The following is a 20,167-nucleotide window of genomic DNA, read 5'->3' as shown; positions in this document are numbered from 1 at the left end:
ATTTTCAATGGCTGCTACTGTAGGTCCTTCAGATGCTGCAGATCTTCTATCAGTCTACTGTGGAGAGGCTGATCTCTTCCTCCATCATCTGCTGGGGTAACAGCATCAGAGCTAATGACTGAAAGAAGCTCAACCAGCTAATAAAGAATGCCAGCTCTGTTCTAGGAACTGCTCTAGAACCTCTGGAAAATGATTTCACAAAAAAAAAAAAATTCTTGATGAAGTGAAGATAATTATGGACGACAGTAAGCATAGACAACAACAGAGAGTCATCAGTCAGAGGCTTTTCCAAGGCAGTCTTCTAAAGAAGATCCTTCCTTCAGCCTTCAGCTATCAACACCTAAAACACCTGTTTAAAAAAACTAAAGGCGTATGAGTTACCTCAACATTTAATATCTTTTTGGAATATATAAAGAATTTTTAAATAGTAATGAATTGAATTGAATAGAACTGAATATCAACCGTGCTTCTCTCCATGTAGCTTCACCTACTTGGTATACACAAAATAGCAATTGGCATCCAAACCTTTAATAATAATAATTGAACTTTATAAATCTAGCATAGGGGAAATTTACCTCTGCGTTGAACCCATCCCCATTGGGGAGCAGCGGGCTGGCATTGTGTGGCACCTGGGAGCAGTGTGGAGTTCAGGGTTTTGCTCAGGAACCGAGAGTGGAGGCTATGGGTATCGAACCGGGTACTTGCAACCTTCTCAGAGCACAAGCGGACTGCTCTAACCACTAGGCCAACACTACCCCCTTTATAAGCCTTATAAGCCTTCAATATTTTACCTGAAAAGTAAGACTGGCAATACAACAAACACTTATGTAAAGTGGGCAGAGTTATGTCCAAAGGACGGCTTTTACAAGATATCTATGGTGTAAAGCAAGCATTTACAGTTATACTGAAAGTTGTATTTTACAAAACAAACTTATTTATATACAGTCTTACAGACACACCATACAAGGAAGATGTAACACAAACTTTTCCCCTCCCACCCCCCACCCTCCTTTCTCGTATGGTTCTTAAAATCCTTTCATTTCTGCACACAACACATCCATCGGAGCACATTCATCTCTGTATAATTCAACACACACTACTTCTATCGAGGTACATTAATGAGGAAGTTATATAAGGTGAACCTGCAAAGGGATAATTTGAAGCCTGTCCAGAAAGGCTCACTCCACCATAGACAGATGCGTCCAGAGAGGGCAGAATGTCTATGATGGGGCCCAGATTTTTTCAAAGCTTGCATGTTTTCCTCTAACATTATACAGTATCTTTTTTAGGTGTGCAGTAAGATACAAGCTCATTGATCCAGTGTCTTTCTGATGGGGAATTTTCAGATTTCCAGTTAACCAGGATACATTTCTTCACTGCAGTGCTCGCAAGTTGAAAAATGTATTTCTTGTAATAACTTACATTAATAGCGCCTGTGTCCCTGAGAATCCATAGTTTTGGTTCTTGTTCAATTTGCACTCCTATTACCCTTGAAGTTATCAGAGACACAATGCAAAGTTGTTTTAACCTCCATTCAAATGTTCAACATATTTAGACAATGTTGGGTTGTCAGATTCTCCACTCATTATGTATTGCATCCCTATATTTATTATGCTGTGTTATTACTGCCACGCCATCATGGTGGACGGCGTTAACGGGCAGCAATCACGTGACTGCATGTCTATTCAATTATGACTGGCTTCTTCACTTCTTCAACCTGGGTCACAATCAGTCCGTGAATGGTTGCTGCAGCGCAGTTTCACAGAAAACTCCAGATTTTTTTATGCTCTTGTAGCCTTTTATTTTTGAAAGTAAGCAGACAGGAAGCAGGATCAGAGAGAGGGGGAAGACATGGGGCGAAGGTCAACTGGGTCTTGAGCCTCTGACGGCTGCATCAAGGCCCAAAGTGTATGTACATGGGAGCCGCGCGTAACCCCTGTGACACTGCATTGCTCCAGAGAAGTTCTGATTTATAACTACAGTGGTGAACATTTCACTGTTGTGGATTTCACTGCTGGCTCCTTCGCCACTCTTGGTTTTGCATGTGGATACACAGCATTTGGTAACCAAAGCTTTGGAACCAAACCTGAGCTTTCCCATTTCTTTCACAAAAAGGAAAATAAACCAAACATCAACAAAGAATCACATAGATAACTCAGAACTCAAAGTCCAAAAGGGGAGAACCATAACAGAATCATTCATCTTCCCCCTTCTCTATCACTTAGATTTCCTACTCACTTCTTTCTCTCTTTCCAGAATTTCCCTGAAGGAGTACTCCTAAGGGATAAATAAAGTCTAGTCTAAGCCTAAGGCTTTCAGAGCTCCTGGTTTAAAGCTCCATCGTCACCCGGCGGACACACGCGTGAATGACGCTGGTCATTTTGGGACAACAGCCATCAGGAAAACAACTACAAAACAGTCACATAGGTGTAGCAAAGGGATGAAGATCTGCATTAAAGAGCCAGAACATATAAAGTTGAGGACATTTGCATGTCTCAGTCAGAGTACAGTGAAGAAATAATGTACTGTTGTTAAACTCTGTGAGGTGGGCTGTGCGTCTGTGCCTGTTTATCCTGTCAGAAACAGGACTGTGGGAAACCATACAGCACTTAGTGGCAGCAAGGGATGTTATTTCTGCGCTAACGTAGCGAAACATATTGATTCCTGGTCTTAGTATTAATCGGATACCACTGATAATGGCGACCTCAGAAGCACTTCCGCTCTGGCTTTAGTGTCATTACAGATTTGAACAACCTGGAGCTCAACGCTCTAAAAACAGTGGAAGTGGTTGTGGACTTCAGGAAGAAATCAGGCCCAATTATTCTCATCACTTTCTGTGACTCCAGAATTGACAATCTTCCATCTCTCTAGGATCTGTACGCCTCCAGGACTCTGAGGCACGCAGGGAAGATTGTGCCTGATTCCTCGCACACCAGCCGCAAACTATTTCAAACACTGCCCTCTGGCAGGAGGCTGCGGTCCATCAGGATACAAAACCTCACGCCTCAGGAACAGTTTCTTCCCATCTGCTACCAGCCTTATCAACAAGCCCAGAGACCCCCGTGACACTGCCACTGCCTCTCTCCCTCCCCCGCTCAGGACCTAGAAGCTACACCAACGTAGCATCTCCAGACCTCATGCGTTACATTAACACACTGCCACTGTGTATATAGTATATAGCTATATATCAGAGATCAGGGATTAGCGGACCAGGGTCCGGATTAGCCAGCAGGTTGATCAAGATCCGGACCCAACCTGATTTAAAACATTTATAAATTACAGCATGTTGTCTGACAAAAGTGTCTAATTTCACTTGCGCTGCTTCTCCTGTTAATATGGTAAAGCCCTCCAGTGCGTCCGGCTCCAGACTACATGTAATACAAATGATCCAATGAGCTGCTGTCAGTCTGGGTTGCTGCTGCTGCTACTTTTAGACACAGCAGGCAAACCTGTGGCAAGCTGGGTGATGGGAAAGAAGGAGAAGATGATGAGAAAAAGAGAGCAGAGAAAGTGTGGACTGCTGGAAGAACTGTGGTGGACTGGTGAAAGAAAAGTGAAATGGTGCTCAAAGATGACCCTGAACATTTAGAGGATGTTTGGCTCAACCTGCTGCTGGGAAGCAGGATTCTCCACCATCAACAGAATCAAAAATAAATAATAAATAAATAAATAATGGCAAAAGTACTCACTTTCCATACTTGAGTAAAAGTACAGATACTTGTGTAAAAAATACTCTGGTAAAAGTGGAAGTACTGATTAAACTTCTTTACTCAAGTAAAAGTAACAAAGTACAGGCTTGTAAATTTACTTAAAGTATAAAAGTAAAAGTAGAAACCACTTTTTTCATACCGTTGCCTGCATTTTAAATGGATGTCTGCCAATAGGACTAGATTCGTTGTGTTCATTTTCAATCATCTCGTCGTCCATGCTACTATGCTAACGCCACCGCCACCAAGCTGCAATGATTTGCCGCGAATGAATACCGCCGAATCTGTCGATTCATCTTGTAGTGGTGCGTCAAATGCAACGTAGATTCCCATCCAATTAGATTGAATTTGGTATTGATGACGTGAAAAATAATAACGGTAACTCCATTGAAATGATTCAAAACTAAAGTAACGAGCCAATTTTTTAAAATGTAAGGAGTAGAAAGTACAGATATTTGTGTAAAAATGTAAGGAGTAGAAGTAAAAAGTCGCCATAAAAATAAGTAGTAAAGTAAAGTAAAAATATCGGAAAAATCTACTTGAGTACAGTAACAAAGTATTTGTACTTCGTTACTTCCCATCTCTGGTAACAACAAACTTACCTGTTTATTAAGAGATAAACACAAACTGGACAAAATTATGAATGGCAATCTGAAATTGCCCAGTGAACAGTAAAACCGTAAACAGTTAAAGGTGCAAGTATTACTGTAAGTTTTAATAAAAATGCAAAACAGACAAGAGTGGAAAATAGTCTATTAACTTAGAATCAGGACTCTACTCTTGAAAAAAGACACTGCTAAAAAAAAAAATCTGTGCAAATAATAGTGAACTATTACACAAAAATGCCTTATACTCCCCAATCTCCTCCACACCTAGTCTCCCTCTACACATCGTGCAGGATAACATAATCCCACACGGCTGACATTTTCCCCGCTATCTTCCAATTCACCTGTTTTAATGGTTAGGCCGGGAGACAGACCCAAAAAGACCTGTGGGTGTGTTGAAGGTGTTCTGGAAAATGCGAACCGGATTCGGGGAACACTGCCGCAAAATAGTGGAATGGATCGTTTCATTCGGCGAAACTGGAAAATACGGACCAGATTTTTTTTTTTTAAACTGGATCGGCATTTTTACATGCTTTGCCGATACGCATTTTTTTGCCAATATCGGCGTCCGATCCGATACGTGGATCGGATCGGGACAAGCCTAGTATGTAACCATAGATCCTGTATTTTGTATATGTATCTAATTTGTCTGCACCATCAACACCAAGTCAAATTCCTTTTAAGCGCAAACCTACTTGGCAATAAACTTGATTCTGATTTATTTGGATTAAGCCTATGAATGGAAGAAAGGATTTATTGCTCAAACCAAAATGAAAATTGAGTGGATAGAAATACAGAAATGGACTAAATCTGCGCCTATGAATAATTTAAAAAAAATGTATATGAATTGATCATAAATGTATTGAAAGTTCTAAGGTTTCATTTTGACCAGATAAATAAATCAACATGAACGAATAGGAATTATACACTTTAAAGTGTGGACATGATTTTGGCATATCCAGACATATGCATAGCATTCATATTTTTTATTGGATTTTTTTAATATCTGCTTAGTGCTCCCCAGGTACAAAAAGTTGTACTTTTTAACCATTCATTTTATTTCTTTATATTTTGGAATTGTTATTCCAAATTATATTTTTCCAAATATATTTGTGTCACCTCAGATTTTATCTGTAGCTCTTTTCTTATGTGCAGCATGCTACTTCCCAACAAAGTTGTTTTTTTTTCTTATAAATCTATGCAGGCTGTTCTGTTAGACAGTATGTACCTTTATGACCTTTGATGGTGAAGAGCTGACTCTTAAAACCTTTTTACAATCAGAGAAACTCTACATTGCAGCTACCCAGAATTCCCTTTAACTAAATAGTAACTTTTTTTAAATTGGCGGCTTGTTTTCTCGGTTCTATGTTCAGATGTGACAAATATAACCAAAAGCTTTTTCCTTTGGTTGAAAATACCCATTTGCTGATTGTTCAATAATATATTTTAGCAAAACATGTGTTAAACGTTTTGTTTATGAACGCCACAAACTGGGATGGATGTGATGACTGGTTTGTTTTACTGTCAATCATGTCAGAATGACCAAACTCCTGATGAGTTTCCAATCACATTAGTTATAAAGCCTTTTGGTTTGCCTAGCAACGGAACCTAATTAATTCTGATAGGATAAAAAATTATGGTGCTTTAAAATGAGTCTGTAAATTTGACCACTTACTGAGCGGCTGTTTTAATCTCTTCACAAAATAATTAAATAGCTTAATTCAGGTAACTGTGAGATTATGTTCTGTGTTTAAGGTATTTTGTAGGCTCAAAACTGTTCATGACAAAGTAAAATATATTAAATATAGGCCTACGACAGCATTTCTGTAAGTGGGTATTTATTTATAATTACGCTCATCCTCCAGGTTTATATAAAACAAGGAATTGAAAGAGATGGAGATTTTTCACCATGACCGAATAAAGAAGAAACAAATAAGATTACAATAAAACCAAATCCTAAGAAGATCAATAAAGAGCAACCAAAGAAGAAGATAGTAAAACAAACAAATCAGAAATAGGTTAAATTTTCCTTTTTGATCGCAGGATTGGAAATCATGTCGTTTGATCTCTCCTGGAGGTGTGTTTATAGGCGGAGGTTTAACTGTGAATTACAGAAGAGGATTAGAGCAACTAAAACAATAAACAATTAAAATAATTTTTACATTTTATTTTATTATAATATGAGAAAAAAGTCTGACTTTTTTCTTACAATTCTGAATCTCAGAATTCTGACCGAATTCTGACATCTAACATACATTTTAGCTCTCTTGTTTTAATCACCTTTTGCTCTTCCATTAATGAAATAGCATCACCACCAGGGATCCCTGGGGCGCCGAAAAGTCACCTAATTCTGTCATCCTCCAAGGTGTCACTGGCCCTCCCAAACAACTCACATCTTTGTCAGTGAAGCTGAGTGCTCCCACATCTCTTCCTTCATGGAGCCCATCTACATTAAGATCCAACATTCTGAGATTAAAGTCAGAATTCTGAGAAAAAAGTCTGAGATTAAAACTGAAACTGTAATTTCCCTCTGGGATTTCAAAGGATGTCTGATTCTGATTCTGATTAAAGTCTGAATTCTGAGAAAAAAAGCTTGAATTCTGAGAAAAAAGTCAGAATTCTGAGATTAAATTTAGAATTCTGAGAAAAAAGTCTGATTTTTGAGATTAAAGTCTGAATTCTGAGAAAAAGGTCAGAATTCTGAGATTAAGTCAGAATTCTGAGATTAAAATCAGAATATGGGATTAAAGTCAGAATTATGGGATTAAAGTTAGAATTATGACGAAAAAAAGCCTGAAATCTGAGATTAAGATTTTTTCGCATATTAAACTGAAATAATATTTAAAAATCAGTTAAGTTATTTTTTTATTTTTTCAGTGGCCCTAATCCTCTTCCGTAGAGAGTAAAGCCTCCAGTTCAGCATCATCTCCAGGCTGAATGTAGGTTAGAGGGTTTAGCCGGAAGCTGGGATCAGCTGATGGAGGAAGAGCTGGGAAATAGGTGAGCCATCTTCCCCCGGCAGACGGATTCGGACTCGAAGCTTTGGTTAAAGACATAAGATCAGAAGGAGGTCGGTGTCATTGGAAGGAGACGGACGATTTTTAAAAAGGAAAGATAACCGGAGGAAACGGTGAAGGAATCTGGATGGAGCAGTTCTGACAGAGGGATATACCAGCTGATTATATTCGACACAAAAGCCCCGAACAGCATTAACAAAGAACTGCTAACACGAACCAAATGGATTAATAAGGAGTTATGGCCCAGCTGTATCCTGTGTAATTAAAGAATGGCTCATTAAAGCCGCTTCCGGTCGCTGCAGTACACAGTGTGCAGCACGAGCCTGTAAACAAACAGCTAGCTTCAGTTAGCCGACTGCTGCTTAGCATTTAGGTGCTAATACACTGAGCTAAAGCTGCGGGTGAAGTAGAGAGAACCGAGATAAACAGAAACAAACTGTCTCAAACTAGACACCGCGTCTCTAAAGCTCTTTGGGTTGGTTGGGGTTAGTTTACGGCATCCATGTTTGCATTATTTATAGAGAAGTTAGCCTTAGAGCTAGCCTGGTACAGTTAGCTAGCCGCTAATATTTAACAACTGCAAACTGAGCGTTTAAAGCGGCTTTATGCAGCTCTGAGGGGTAAACATGTCATGTTAAAGTCTCTGGTCCTGACACCTGTTGACACATTATTGACAGAAACTGTTAGCAAAGCAATGCTGCTGATTGGCTGAGCAGAGGGGGGGATGAAGGAAAACAGCTTCCTGAGTTTTTAATTAGTCTCTGCTGGAGGACTGAAGGGAGAATAATAATCCAACCTGACTGATTGCTTAGGAGGGGAATTGATTTATCCTTTTAACTGTATCAGTTTTCCCTGAAGCAAACCAGAGCAGCAGGTTAGTGAAATGCTGCCCTGCTCATCATAAGGAGACTCTTTAATTCAAACAGGTTACTTTTATTGTTCTAAATATATTGCATTGTTTGAGCTTGAGCACAGCTTGCATAGTGTTTCTGCCATGTAGCTAGCTGCGCTTTGGGCCAATTAGGAAGTTCTAGTAGCCAGTGGGCCACTGACCTCCTGCTGCAGCTTCTAGCCACATTCATCCAGATCTACAGCTTTCACAACACGAGATGGAACTAATGTTTGCTGAGTGGGAGGACGGGGAGAGGTTCTCCTTCGAGGATTCTGACAGGTTTGAGGAGGACTCCCTGTGCTCCTTCATCTCTGAGGCTGAGAGCCTCTGCCAGAACTGGAGAGGATGGAGGAAACAGTCTGCTGGGCCCAACTCCCCAACCGTCAAGATTAAAGGTCTGGAAACCCATTCCTATCAGTGTCTAAGTGTGGAAGATGTCTCTGCATTAACATTGTTATTGGAGGAGTTTTGTCATTTTATAAAAAAAAATAAATACAATCCACTGGGCTTCGTTTCAGAGTTTGAAGACGTTTCGCTTCCCATCCAGGAAGCTTTTTCAATTCAAAATATCAGAAATAGTGTTGAGTTTGAGGTTTTATACACTAGCCCAACAAAGCCTTGTTTTTGTTTTGAAAACATGCAAATTGGAATGGACGAACGAACGAACGGGTCCACCCCTTTGGATTTGGGGTCGTTTGGCTTCTTTGTTAGCCAGCAATGCCCCATACCCGTCTAAGTGTCTGAAAGGGGGTTTATTAAAGGGGATATTTTCAAAACAAAAAAAAGGCTTTGTTGGACTACTGTTTAAAACCTCAAACTCCACACTATTTCTAATATTTTGAATTGAAAAAGCTTCCTGGATGGGAAGCGAAACGTCTTTAAACTCGGAAACCAAATCCAGTGGATTGTTTTTAAATCTTTTTGTAGTGACTATGACCTGGATGACTGAGAACCTTCACCAGCATAATCATTTTATTAACATCATTATTGGTCCTGTTAGACAAACTCGGCTGATAAGAATGTTTAATTGGATTATTTCCATTGTTCTCCACCAACAATGGAAGATTAACCATGATTGTTATTTTTTTAGTTTGTGTTTTTGAGGGTCAGCAGATGAGTTAGTGACCGTCATAATACAACCCTGCCCCCCCAGACACACGCACACACACTTTCGTTCTGCTATGTATAGTGAGGACCATGTGTTTACTCACATTGACTTCCTTTGATTTTCACTCATTTTTCAACCCTTTTTATACCCTAGCCGTAACCAAGTTGATACCTTAGCCCTAAACCCAACCGTTAGCAAAATGGCATGTGAGGACCTGCAAAATGTTCTCACAACAACTGGTCCTTAAATTGATGGTGAAATTGGAAAAATAGTCCTCATTTTGAGGGCTAGACGGGTACATCCCCACACACACATATACATGTATCAGTACTGAAACAATTATGAGATTAATTTATTATTGAAATAATGGTTTACTAGTTTAGTAATCGATTGATCGTTAACCGTTTAGAGACTGTAAATAATGCCTTTAGCTAACAGTGACCCACCTTGAGCAGCAATTATACCAAAATTGTTAAAAAAATTTAAACATTTTGCATTTTAGATAAAAAATATTTTTCGTCTGTCAATCTGCTCTATAATCCAGAACCCCTCAAGTGGAAAAGTTTGAGTTTCAACTACATTAATTTGGCAAAGCAAATCCTCTTTAAGGAACCTTTTGCTGTCTTAATATTAATCGATTAATTGAAAAAGTAATCAGAAGATTAATTGATTAGCAAAATAATCATTAGTTTGCAGCCCTAATTTGTAGATATAAAGGTTGCACCATTTTTGTTTTCCTTCTGATCAAAACAGAGCTATTTACATTTTCTTAAGAACAGGTGTTGCAAGGTCACAATCAGGAAACAAAAACCTGAGAAAAAATAGAAACTTTTTTTAACAGCCCAATATAATACTTGCGAATATAAATAAAAACCTTAGAGCTTTTTTTGACAGTAGCTGATTTTCAGACCTTTGCAGAAGTAAGATAAGGAATTAAGTCTGGTTTCGCAGTAGTATCAGATAATAATTTAATATTTAATCCCCCGTCATCGCCCTAATATGTATGTGATGGTAGATTCACGGGGTTTTAACCAAATCAGTTTGATCTTTTATTTCCACAGAAAGGGATGACTTCAAAAAACTTTTTATTTCCAATGCAGTATTGGAGATATTGCAGCTTTGATCTCTGATCCGTATTGAAATGATTCAATATCAGTAGAGATCAAAACAGGTTTCTTAAGGCTAATTTTAGTAGCGATTATGGTTGATGTGATTGCGGAATCCGTTTATCCATTGCTCCAGCATAAGGATTCTTCTCATTTAGAGCAATCGGATGTACCACAGGTTTTTGCTATTGGTGGTACATGATATGTCGTGGTGTGGAGAGTCCAGCCTCGCTGCGAAAAAATATAGATCTAAATAAGTCTTTTTTTTTTCTTAAATTGAGGAGCAAAGTGAGAAATTTTTCCAATGGAACAAGAAAATTTACATTTAAAATAAGAAAAAAACAATTCCTTTGTCTTACTTCGAGCGCATATTATCTCTTATTTTAAGTATACAAATACAAATTCAATCAGAAATCATTATTTCAATTATTTTCCTTCTGAAAGTAAGGGTAAATACACTTCATTTAATTTTAATTGTGTTTGCAGTGCTGCCTGATGACTCCTCCTGTAAAGTTGGAAAGGTAGAATTTAATTTATATTATTCAAAGTAGGCAGACGGGGTAAGGGATTAGAGAAGCGGAGAGGAGATACGGCAAAGGTCAACAGGCTGGGACTAGGACCCAAGTCGAGGACCAAAGTCTCTGTATGGGTCCCCGGCTTAACCCCTCGCCCCTCACCACCTTTTGGTTCCCATTGGACGTGTATTTCCTTATGACCTCTGCGCCAAAACAGAATCTCCTTTACAACAATTTTTATTTAGGATTAAAACAAATGCCTAACTTAAATTAAACAATGTGATTTATTTGGGTTTTCCTTTGCACCAACCACAAGCTTTTAGATGTTTTATTTTAGGGTTTCAGTTTTCTCGCCACCTTGAAAGTTTGTGTGTCCAGAGTTTATTGTTGCAGGAATTAACTGTAACCTTTGTGTGAATGAGAGTCATGCGTACTTGTTGATGGCATTAAAATTATGTCTAAGAGCATTAAAAATAATTAAATTAGAGTTACTCATTCGTATAAACCCTGTAATCGAAAAATCAATCAACATGTTAATCGATTTGCAAAATAATCTTAGTTGCAGTTGGTATGGATTGGTTAGGAAATGTGTGTGCGTCGATTGCACAGCGTCGCAGTGCCACACTTCTGAAGACTAAACAAACCCCAGACCTGTGGAGAGCTAAAAACTGATTTTAAAGTGTTGCAATGTGCAGTTTAGTTACTGAAGGTGCAAATGGAGCTAAAGTTAGAGCTGGATTGGCTAAAGTGGGCATTTGTTTCCAGTGTTCTAACACAGCACAGTTAGGATAGGTTGAAGGGGCCTCCTGATGTTCATAACCTCAACCTGCTCGTTTTCACAGGAGGGGGAGGGGCTGCTGCTCAGACAGGTTTCAGCCCAAATACCACTTTGCACCTGCTGCTGATAAAAGAAAAGCATTAGAACATAGTAAAAGGAAAAAAGTTGATTTTGGAGGATTTTAGCCCTTTCAAATTGAGATGAAATAAAAAGAAATCAAGACAATATATATACCGGTAAACTGAAAATTTTAAATTCTATCAGTTTCTGCGGGTCACTAAAAAAATCATTACCGTAAATGTGATTATAGTGGCATTTAAAATGCTCTATACAAACATTTTTGTCAGATATATCAGATATCTGCATGCTTGCTTGCGTGGAACTGCTTACAGGAAAATGTTTGGAAAAGAAGCGTGAGTGTAAGAAAAGGCTAGAGAATGGGGAAAATGACAATTTCAACAAAAGTAGCTGGAAAACGAGGAATTCGGGACATGGCTGCAGCCTGTCGACGGTAAAGATGACAAAGGATTTGCCATGTTTTTATATATATATATATATATATATATATATATATATATAATCATGAGAATCATGGGTACTTGTTGATGGTATTAAAATTATTTCTAAGAGCATTAAATTACAGTTACTCATTCCTGTATAAACCCTGTGAACTTACTGATGCAAATAATGCTCTAAATCTGCACTCGCTGAACTCTTCCCTCCAAAAACTGATCTAAAAATAAGTAAAATGTCTTAAAATAAATGTATTTGCCCTTAAATAGAGCAAACAAATTGTCTGTGACAGTCTCAAATGATAAATGAGTAAGATGCGCTTGGAATAGGCTATTGGAGCAATTTTTTTTTTGTCATGTTGATTTACTTGATCAAATAAAGAGGACTGGACCTTTTTTTTCTATGATAAAGAAGAAAAATAAAATGAATAGAACTGCTAAGTGGGAACTGAGTCTAAGTTTTATATGGTTCCCATCTTAGAAGCTAATTAAAAGCAGTCCCACAGCAAAGCTTCTGCCTCACAATCACCACTCCTGTCCAATATAATGACCCTTTAACAAAAATGCAACCTTCTCATCACGCAGTTCTTTCTCTGCTCACATTTCCCAACCTGTTTAATGTGAAGAGGAGGAGAGAAACAGCAGGTCAGAAATCAGACAGCAGCAGCTGCCACTTAGAGACGGTATCAGCCTTATCAGTAAGCCCCGTAGGAGCCTCAAAATTCAACTGTTTTTATGGATTACTTTTCTGTATCTAAAAGGGTTTTGGCCATACTGGGGATTTTTGTTTCTGATCAGTGCTGAATTTCTAACCCCAGTTTTGACTAATTTAGTTGGCTTTTAAAACTGCTATTTGAAGCTTGGCTATTGGATAGAAAGGAGGGATGTTGTTTCTTCTAAGAGCTGCATAAAAACAGATCTCTGCTGAATTGGACTGCAGCTGTCACTTTATTAAATAACTGCCTAATTTAGCGATTCCTTTTTCAGGTTTCAGGGTTTTTCATCTGAAGCGCAAAATATAGTTGATCCAGGTTTCTTGGTGAGGTTCTTTCAGCAAATATCAGGTTGTAGAGTCTGTGTACTCCAGTCCCCCACCTATCTGATTAGTCATCAATAAACCAGGCTTCCTGTAGATCCTTAAAAAGTCTTAAAAGGTATTGAAAACTTCAGTATTAAACTAAGGCCTTAATTGGTATTAAAATGTCTTGACCATTTATAGGGTCCACATTAATATACTTTGAAAATTCAAATTTCAAGCCGATAGTGTTAGTGGAATCCAGTGCAAGATCTTACCTTTGTAACATAAATAAAATAAAGATATTTTGATGGCAAAAATAAATGTCAATGTAAAAACAAGAAGCGCCAGCTCGCCCGAATATATTAAGAGAAATAAAAAAAGTGTTTCTATAAGAAATTCATGAAAAACACTGAGAGGGACTCTATTTGTAAGGGGTATGCAAGTGATCAAAAAATGGTTAACTTGCCCTATTAACGGTTAAATTGGTCATAAATAACATTTCGTTTTTATAATCCATATCAAACATTAAACTAAATGGCAATCATTTTTTTACATTTACTGAACGGCTCGCTGGAACCATTAGTGGTTCCGACCCGAAAGCAGAGCCAATAAAAACGATGTTGCGGCTGGATTTCCTTTTGTTTCCCTAGATGAGTTCATTGCAGGATAAGAGATGATAAATTCAACGTAAAGTAAATTTACACAGCCGAGAGTTTTCTGCACAGCTAAAAACAGAACCAGGGAATGTAGATGAAGTATGATGGGAATCAAAGCAGCATCTGTTATTTGTGTGTTTTTAGCTTCTTCCTCTATGGAAAGTTTTTCAACATATTAATTCTCACTGACTCCAGTACGAGGGTCTCTACGTGTACAAATATACCATGATTAAGAATAACTATGCAGTTTAAACAGAGTGAAGTATTTCAGCTGGTGTATTCTTTCCCTGCTGGATGAAGAAAGAGCAGGTTATTCTGAACAGTGGCGGTTCTATACTAAATGCACCAGGGGGCCGGGAGGGGGCCAGCGTGTTTTCATGGGGGCACAGAAAAGCATGAAACAAAAAACAGGGCAAGGGATTCAAATATATTAAGAGAGCTGCATGAAAGGAGATTTCCATTCAATTAGGTTTAATTAAAATTCTGTCTTCCAACTAATAAAAATGTATTTTTAGCTTGGAAAAATATTGTTGAAATCCAAATAAAATTCTCTTAGCTTAGCAAAAAAGCAACTTGAAAAATGGTAGCTATATTATTAACTAAAAGATCAAGTACATACATTCATAATTTAGGAATTATACATATTTTTAAGTTAAGTAAATTATGGTTTTCTATGAAATCAGAATTAGAACTCAAGAAAAACGGATAAATTCAGCTGTATAATTTAGAGTATTTTTTTTATTTGTTTTGAAAAAATATATATATATTTAGCAGATGAAAATTGGAATCCCATCTCAATACCACTGAAGATATCACCTTATTGTTTTTAAACAATTAGTAAAACAAAGTTTGTAAAGAAAAAAAATGAAATAGATCCAAAGGACCTATCAGTAACCATGTCTGTTCCAACTCATATCATCAGCAGAATTTCTTTTAGTGTTATGTCTTCTGTACAGGGGCCATAACAGGGGCCAGGACATGATCTACAGGGGCACTGGCCACCGTTGGTCCCCCGTATAGAACCGCTTATGATTCTAAACTTGGATGAGAAGCTGGTGGATTGAGACTCAGCCCCTTCCTGTCTTTCTGTTCCTCAGATGGCCAGGTGACTCCCCTGGTGGAGTTGTCAGCGAAGCAGGTAGCCTTTCACATCCCTTTCGAGGTGGTGGAGAAGGTTTACCCGCCGGTTCCAGAGCAGCTGCAGCTCCGCATCGCCTTCTGGAGCTTCCCTGAGAACGAGGAAGACATCAGGTAAGAGAATAAATCCTGCCATGTACAGATGGATCGTACCGTTCGCTGTTGTTCCCTAATGCTGGTTGCTAACAACCAGAAAAATCACTGGAATTCTAAAGTTTCATTTATTTTAGTGATGAAGACTTTATTTTTATTAATTCTTTTTTTTTTCAAAATTTTTTGCCCAAATTTGCAGAAATGATTCCCTGCACTGCAAAGAATGTTGAGAAAATAAGGAAAAATGTTTTGAAATTGTTGCATTTTCCCTTCAGCCGGGAAGAGAAAATATCTGCCAACAAATTATTATTTTATTCTAAAATACAAACAACTACTGCATGTTGTATTTATTTATTTTTTAACTTTATTTTTATTTTTTGAACAACGGCAAAAATAATCAGGTGAGGGCTAGAGCACTCATGCAGTTTATAGAACAGTGTAGGATTCAGAAGAATAAAATAACAGATATAGACCAAAACCCAGGAGCAGGGTACATAACTGATGGTGAAAAGATATATTTTCCAATTCACCAAAGTAATGTGTTATGAATATCGGATTAACTATTCCATTTTCCCCAGAGTCTCTCTCCTTTCTCCTTCTGGAGACGCAGGGAGAAAGTCACTTTTTCCATTTCGTGGATCTGGTGTATAATGCTTATGAAGAACCTCAAGGGGGCTTGACTGGAGCCAGCATTTGGTGATTTCCTTCTTGCTTGCAATCAAGAAAAGCTTTAGTAAACATGTTTTACTTGAACTGAGCCCTTCAGGGAGACTTCTCGGGTAGAAGGAGGTGAAAGAATAGTCCAACACTTTGTCCAGGGTTTCAAAGAATATCTGCTTAACGTTGTGCCAAAAGACCTTCAGTTTAGGACAGGACCAGTAAATACGCACATAATCTGCAGAACCCATCCCACATCCTCTACAGCAGGGCACCTGTGCACCACTTAACCTCGATTTCTGCACCTGATAGGTTTCTCCCAGCAAAAACCCTGCCATTCTGTAGAGTTAGTAGTTGAAAAGGTGTTTTTCCTCAGTTGAGACCAAAGTTCCTCTGAGATTGTAATGTTGGCTTCCTTTTCCCACCGCTTTCTGATATAATCTGTTGACCTTTTATTCATAGTTGTATATAAAGTTTTCCAATTATGCCTTTTGTTTTAGTACCAGGGGCCAAAAGCCTTAATTTATGAACTAGACCATGCTGGAAAAAAGCATGGATGGTACTCAGGCCAACTCAACACTCCTGTTTTTGCAGATTATATTTTTTAACCACCTCAGACCACTTTTTCAAGGAAATGTTGTATTTATTTTAAATATGGATTGACATTTATTTCCACTTAATTGACCTGGATTGCTGAGATTCTCCACCAGCATAATTTTTTTGTCTTCTTTAAAGAAGCGGAATCGTTCAAATTCCAACGAGATCCAACCCTCCCTCCAGTGTCATCCGGATGTCATTGATCACTTGTTGCTCTTTGTTTTATTTTGTTTTCCTTCAGAGTTAGAAAAGCTAAACTAACAGATGTAAAACGGTTTTATAGGCCTGTTAGGCAAGGCGTGATAATAAGCTCCAATGTTAAAATTTAAATCCACATTTTTATGTTTATATGATAATGATTGGAGTTTAAAGAATATTATATATCATGACAAATTTTCTTACTACATTTTGTGGACTATTTTTTATTCTTTTTTTTTCTGAGGCTAATTATTTTCTTGAATTGAGGAGGTAACTGAGACACTTTTCCAATGGAACAAGACAATTTACAATACAAATAAGAAAAAAACAATTAAATTGTCTTATTTCTAAAGCATATTATCTAATTATCTTATTTTAAAAGCAAAAATACTCATTCCATTGGTAGATCATCTTATGACCTTATGACCTGCTCAAATTAAGGTTAAATTCACTTAATGTATGAAATTGTTGCTTATTTCTAAATCGTTTCTGCAGTGTAGCTGCCATCATTTCAAAATAATCTAAACATGCACTGCAAAAATGATCTAGAAATAAGTAAACATTTTTAGAATAAGTGTATTTATTTACCCTTAACTTGAGTAGGTAAATAAGATGATCTGCTAATGGAATGAGTTTTATAAATAGATAATAGGCACTTGAAATAAGACAACAAATGTAAATTGTCTTCTTCCATTGACAAAGTGTCTCACCTCCTCATTTCAAGAAAAAAAAGCACTTATTTTAAGAAAAATAAAGACTTATTAGAATCCTATTTTTTGCAGTGTAGGGATCTGCTTCGCTGAACTACGCTGGCGAGAACCCCAATTAATATTAGTTTGAAAGTAGGCTGCACATTCAATCCATTTGTTTTATTGAATCTGATCCAACAACCTCTGTGCCATTAAGTGCTTTAATTGGACTGACATATCCTTAAAATTATTTATTAGTAACACCTTCAGTTGTAGGTGAATGTTCCTGTGAATGTGAAAGAATTGGTTCTATAAAGACCTATAGAAAGTCCTTGTGTTTGACTTTTCCCAAATTGTGGGAACCATGTCTATATGCTCCACTTTCTTATTTTAAATGAAAACTATCTTCTGCAAAAGGGAACATTCTGTAGTTCATGCCGTTTTGTTACTGAGGTTCTCTTAGGGAGACGCTCCTGCTGTTCATTATTTAACCCCTCAGGTTCTGTTTGTTTGTTTCATGCTGACTTTGCTTTGCCGTGGCTGCAGGTTGTATTCCTGCCTGGCTAATGGGAGTCCAGATGAATTCCAGCGTGGAGAGCAGCTGTACAGGATCAGAGCCGTCAAAGACCCCCTTCAGATTGGTACGTCCAGCGTCTGCTTGGGTTGAACGCTATACCCTTTCAAACTCGTGTGAAGTATGTCTCTTAACTGGTCTCTCTCTCTCTCTCTCTCTCCAGGCTTCCATCTCAGTGCTACAGTTGTCTCCAGTCAGTCGGGTCAGTCTAAAGCAGCTTACAACGTGGCAGTCATGTTCGACCGCTGCCGCATCACTTCCTGCAGCTGCACCTGTGGTGCTGGGGCAAAATGGTGCGCCCATGTGGTGGCTCTCTGCCTCTTTCGAATCCACAATGTGAGTTTGTTTCCCTCACAGAACCTCTTAGATCTAAGTAGCACTAGAAGACCAGTAGATGACTGCAACCTTTGAGAAGCGAAGAGAACCGAGGAGTTGAACCTTGTTGGCAGCAAAAGGCACATATGGAATGGATGTATAACATTCCACTTTAGGGCTTCTGGGTCATAAAGTCACATCCAACTGGAAAATGAAGCGCTGCTCTACTTCTTGTTAAGGAAAACCAAACAGATCCTGTAGTTGGGAAGTTGTTGCTTCCCTAATCTGACTTCAGCAGAACCAGAAGCAGTTTCTAATCTCCGTAGAGCTCAGCTTAGTTAATTGGTGAATTCTGTTCAGTTTATTTCTAAAGAGCAATTCACAACTTATTTTAGAAAAAATTCAAAAAAGGGGCCTAGAAGCGCTCACTTTGGACAGCGAGTGGACATGCTGTGAGTTCATGCGTTAGTACCAAGTGCCAACACGTAAATGATGTCTTTCCTACGTGTTTATAACACAGGCCCATAACTTTATCTCCATCATTCCACCATATTTATTGCACGGCTGTGGGAAAATCCTATGACTTAAGTGACGCACTATTTTTAGATGTTATTTTTAGAGCCACTATAATAGAAAAGACGTTTGTGTTCCATTTCCTGTTATGAATTTTGAATTCAACTTTATTGTCATTACACTGTCACAAGTACAGAGCAACCAAATGAACACTCTGCATTTATCCCATCCCCTTTGGGTGCAGTGGGCTGCCATTGTTCGGCGCCTGGGAAGCAGTGTGGGGTTAAGGGTCTCGTTTAGGGAGCCACAGTGGCAGTCTGTGGGAGTGGGGCTTGAACTCAGAACCTCGGGTATCAAAGCTCTATGCCCTAACCACTAGACCGCCACTCCACCACATGGGATGTCAGAGCATTGCATTGGCTTTGAATTCCACCATGAAGCTCTGCCGCATGTGGTTACTGCTGAGACTACGTCTCTCATTAAACTTGTAACACAAATTATACCTGCTCTGTCTAAACTTTACCGTTCGATAAGCCGTGTTATCAAAACAGAAACGTCTGCAGCACCCGGAACGTCGGTGCACGTCTTAATGCTCAATGCTACATAGTTTAGACAGCCCTGCAGGTCTGTTGGATGTTTGGAGTTGGAGTGTTTCTTAGACTGAAAAGAGTTGTTCAATAGATTTTATTTTGACCTTTGAGAGTCAGAGTAATTTCGCCAAATGCTTAGCACTTAGGAGTAAAAAAGAATAACTTTAAGATGCTTGATATATATGGTCTCTGACCTAACAAATAAAGTATTAGATCTTTGTTAAAAAAGTAAAGGAATGTTGAGGTATTCAGATCCCCTCACCTTCTCTGATCTTCTTGTTGCAGCTACGCAACAACAGGTGGACCCAATTTAATGCTAGTAGAACTAACCATTAAGGCGGGATCAAACGATATCGGTGCGTTCCAGTTGACTGGACATCAGAGTTTCCAACTTCTTTGGATCAATGAAGCAGCTTCTGGCATCATTAACAGGAAGCTCAAATTAAAACTTTTTTATGTTACAAGACACACGTAATACTACGTTCACACTGCACGCGCTATAAGCAGCAGAAACAGCAGGTTTACATGGAAAGTATATGGTTGACGTGTATCAAAATTTCCTGCAGCGTGTGTCGAGCAGTGAGCAACTGAGTCACGCTTCACTAGCAGCAGATGCTGGAGTTTGTAAAAACTGAACTTTTGCTGCTGGACGCGTCGCATCAACCAATCAAAGAAGCTGATCTGGGAGCTGGCAGGGAGACAGACACAGCACTGCTGATGCAGAGCGCTATGATCACTCCTCTGAAACTGTTTATTAACACTTAAAATTAACTTAAAATGTTGAAACCAGCCGGTAAAATATGTTCACTGCCACCAACAGTAGGGGAAAACCCCCAAGAGGCGAGCGGTGTTCTGTCAGATCAGCATACCCATAGTCAATACACATGCGC

General features: G+C 38.5%; 1 protein-coding gene across 1 annotated transcript in view; it reads left to right on the top strand.

The window, feature by feature from the left end:
• Nucleotides 1-7,271: 7,271 nt before the first annotated feature.
• zswim8 (zinc finger, SWIM-type containing 8) overlaps nt 7,272-20,167 on the top strand; it is a 43,083-nt gene continuing 30,187 nt past the window's right edge. The window contains exons 1-4 of the mRNA XM_015381380.1: nt 7,272-8,616; nt 15,012-15,165; nt 17,832-17,926; nt 18,023-18,195. Coding sequence (XP_015236866.1) covers nt 8,439-8,616; nt 15,012-15,165; nt 17,832-17,926; nt 18,023-18,195 — 600 coding nt within the window. The 5' untranslated portion in view covers nt 7,272-8,438. The remainder of the gene's footprint in view (nt 8,617-15,011; nt 15,166-17,831; nt 17,927-18,022; nt 18,196-20,167) is intronic.

The sequence above is a fragment of the Cyprinodon variegatus genome, unplaced genomic scaffold (assembly GCF_000732505.1).
Source record: "Cyprinodon variegatus isolate N-32 unplaced genomic scaffold, C_variegatus-1.0 Scaffold232, whole genome shotgun sequence".
NCBI classification, from domain to species: domain Eukaryota; kingdom Metazoa; phylum Chordata; class Actinopteri; order Cyprinodontiformes; family Cyprinodontidae; genus Cyprinodon; species Cyprinodon variegatus.
This window is presented reverse-complemented; position numbering and strand designations above follow the sequence as displayed.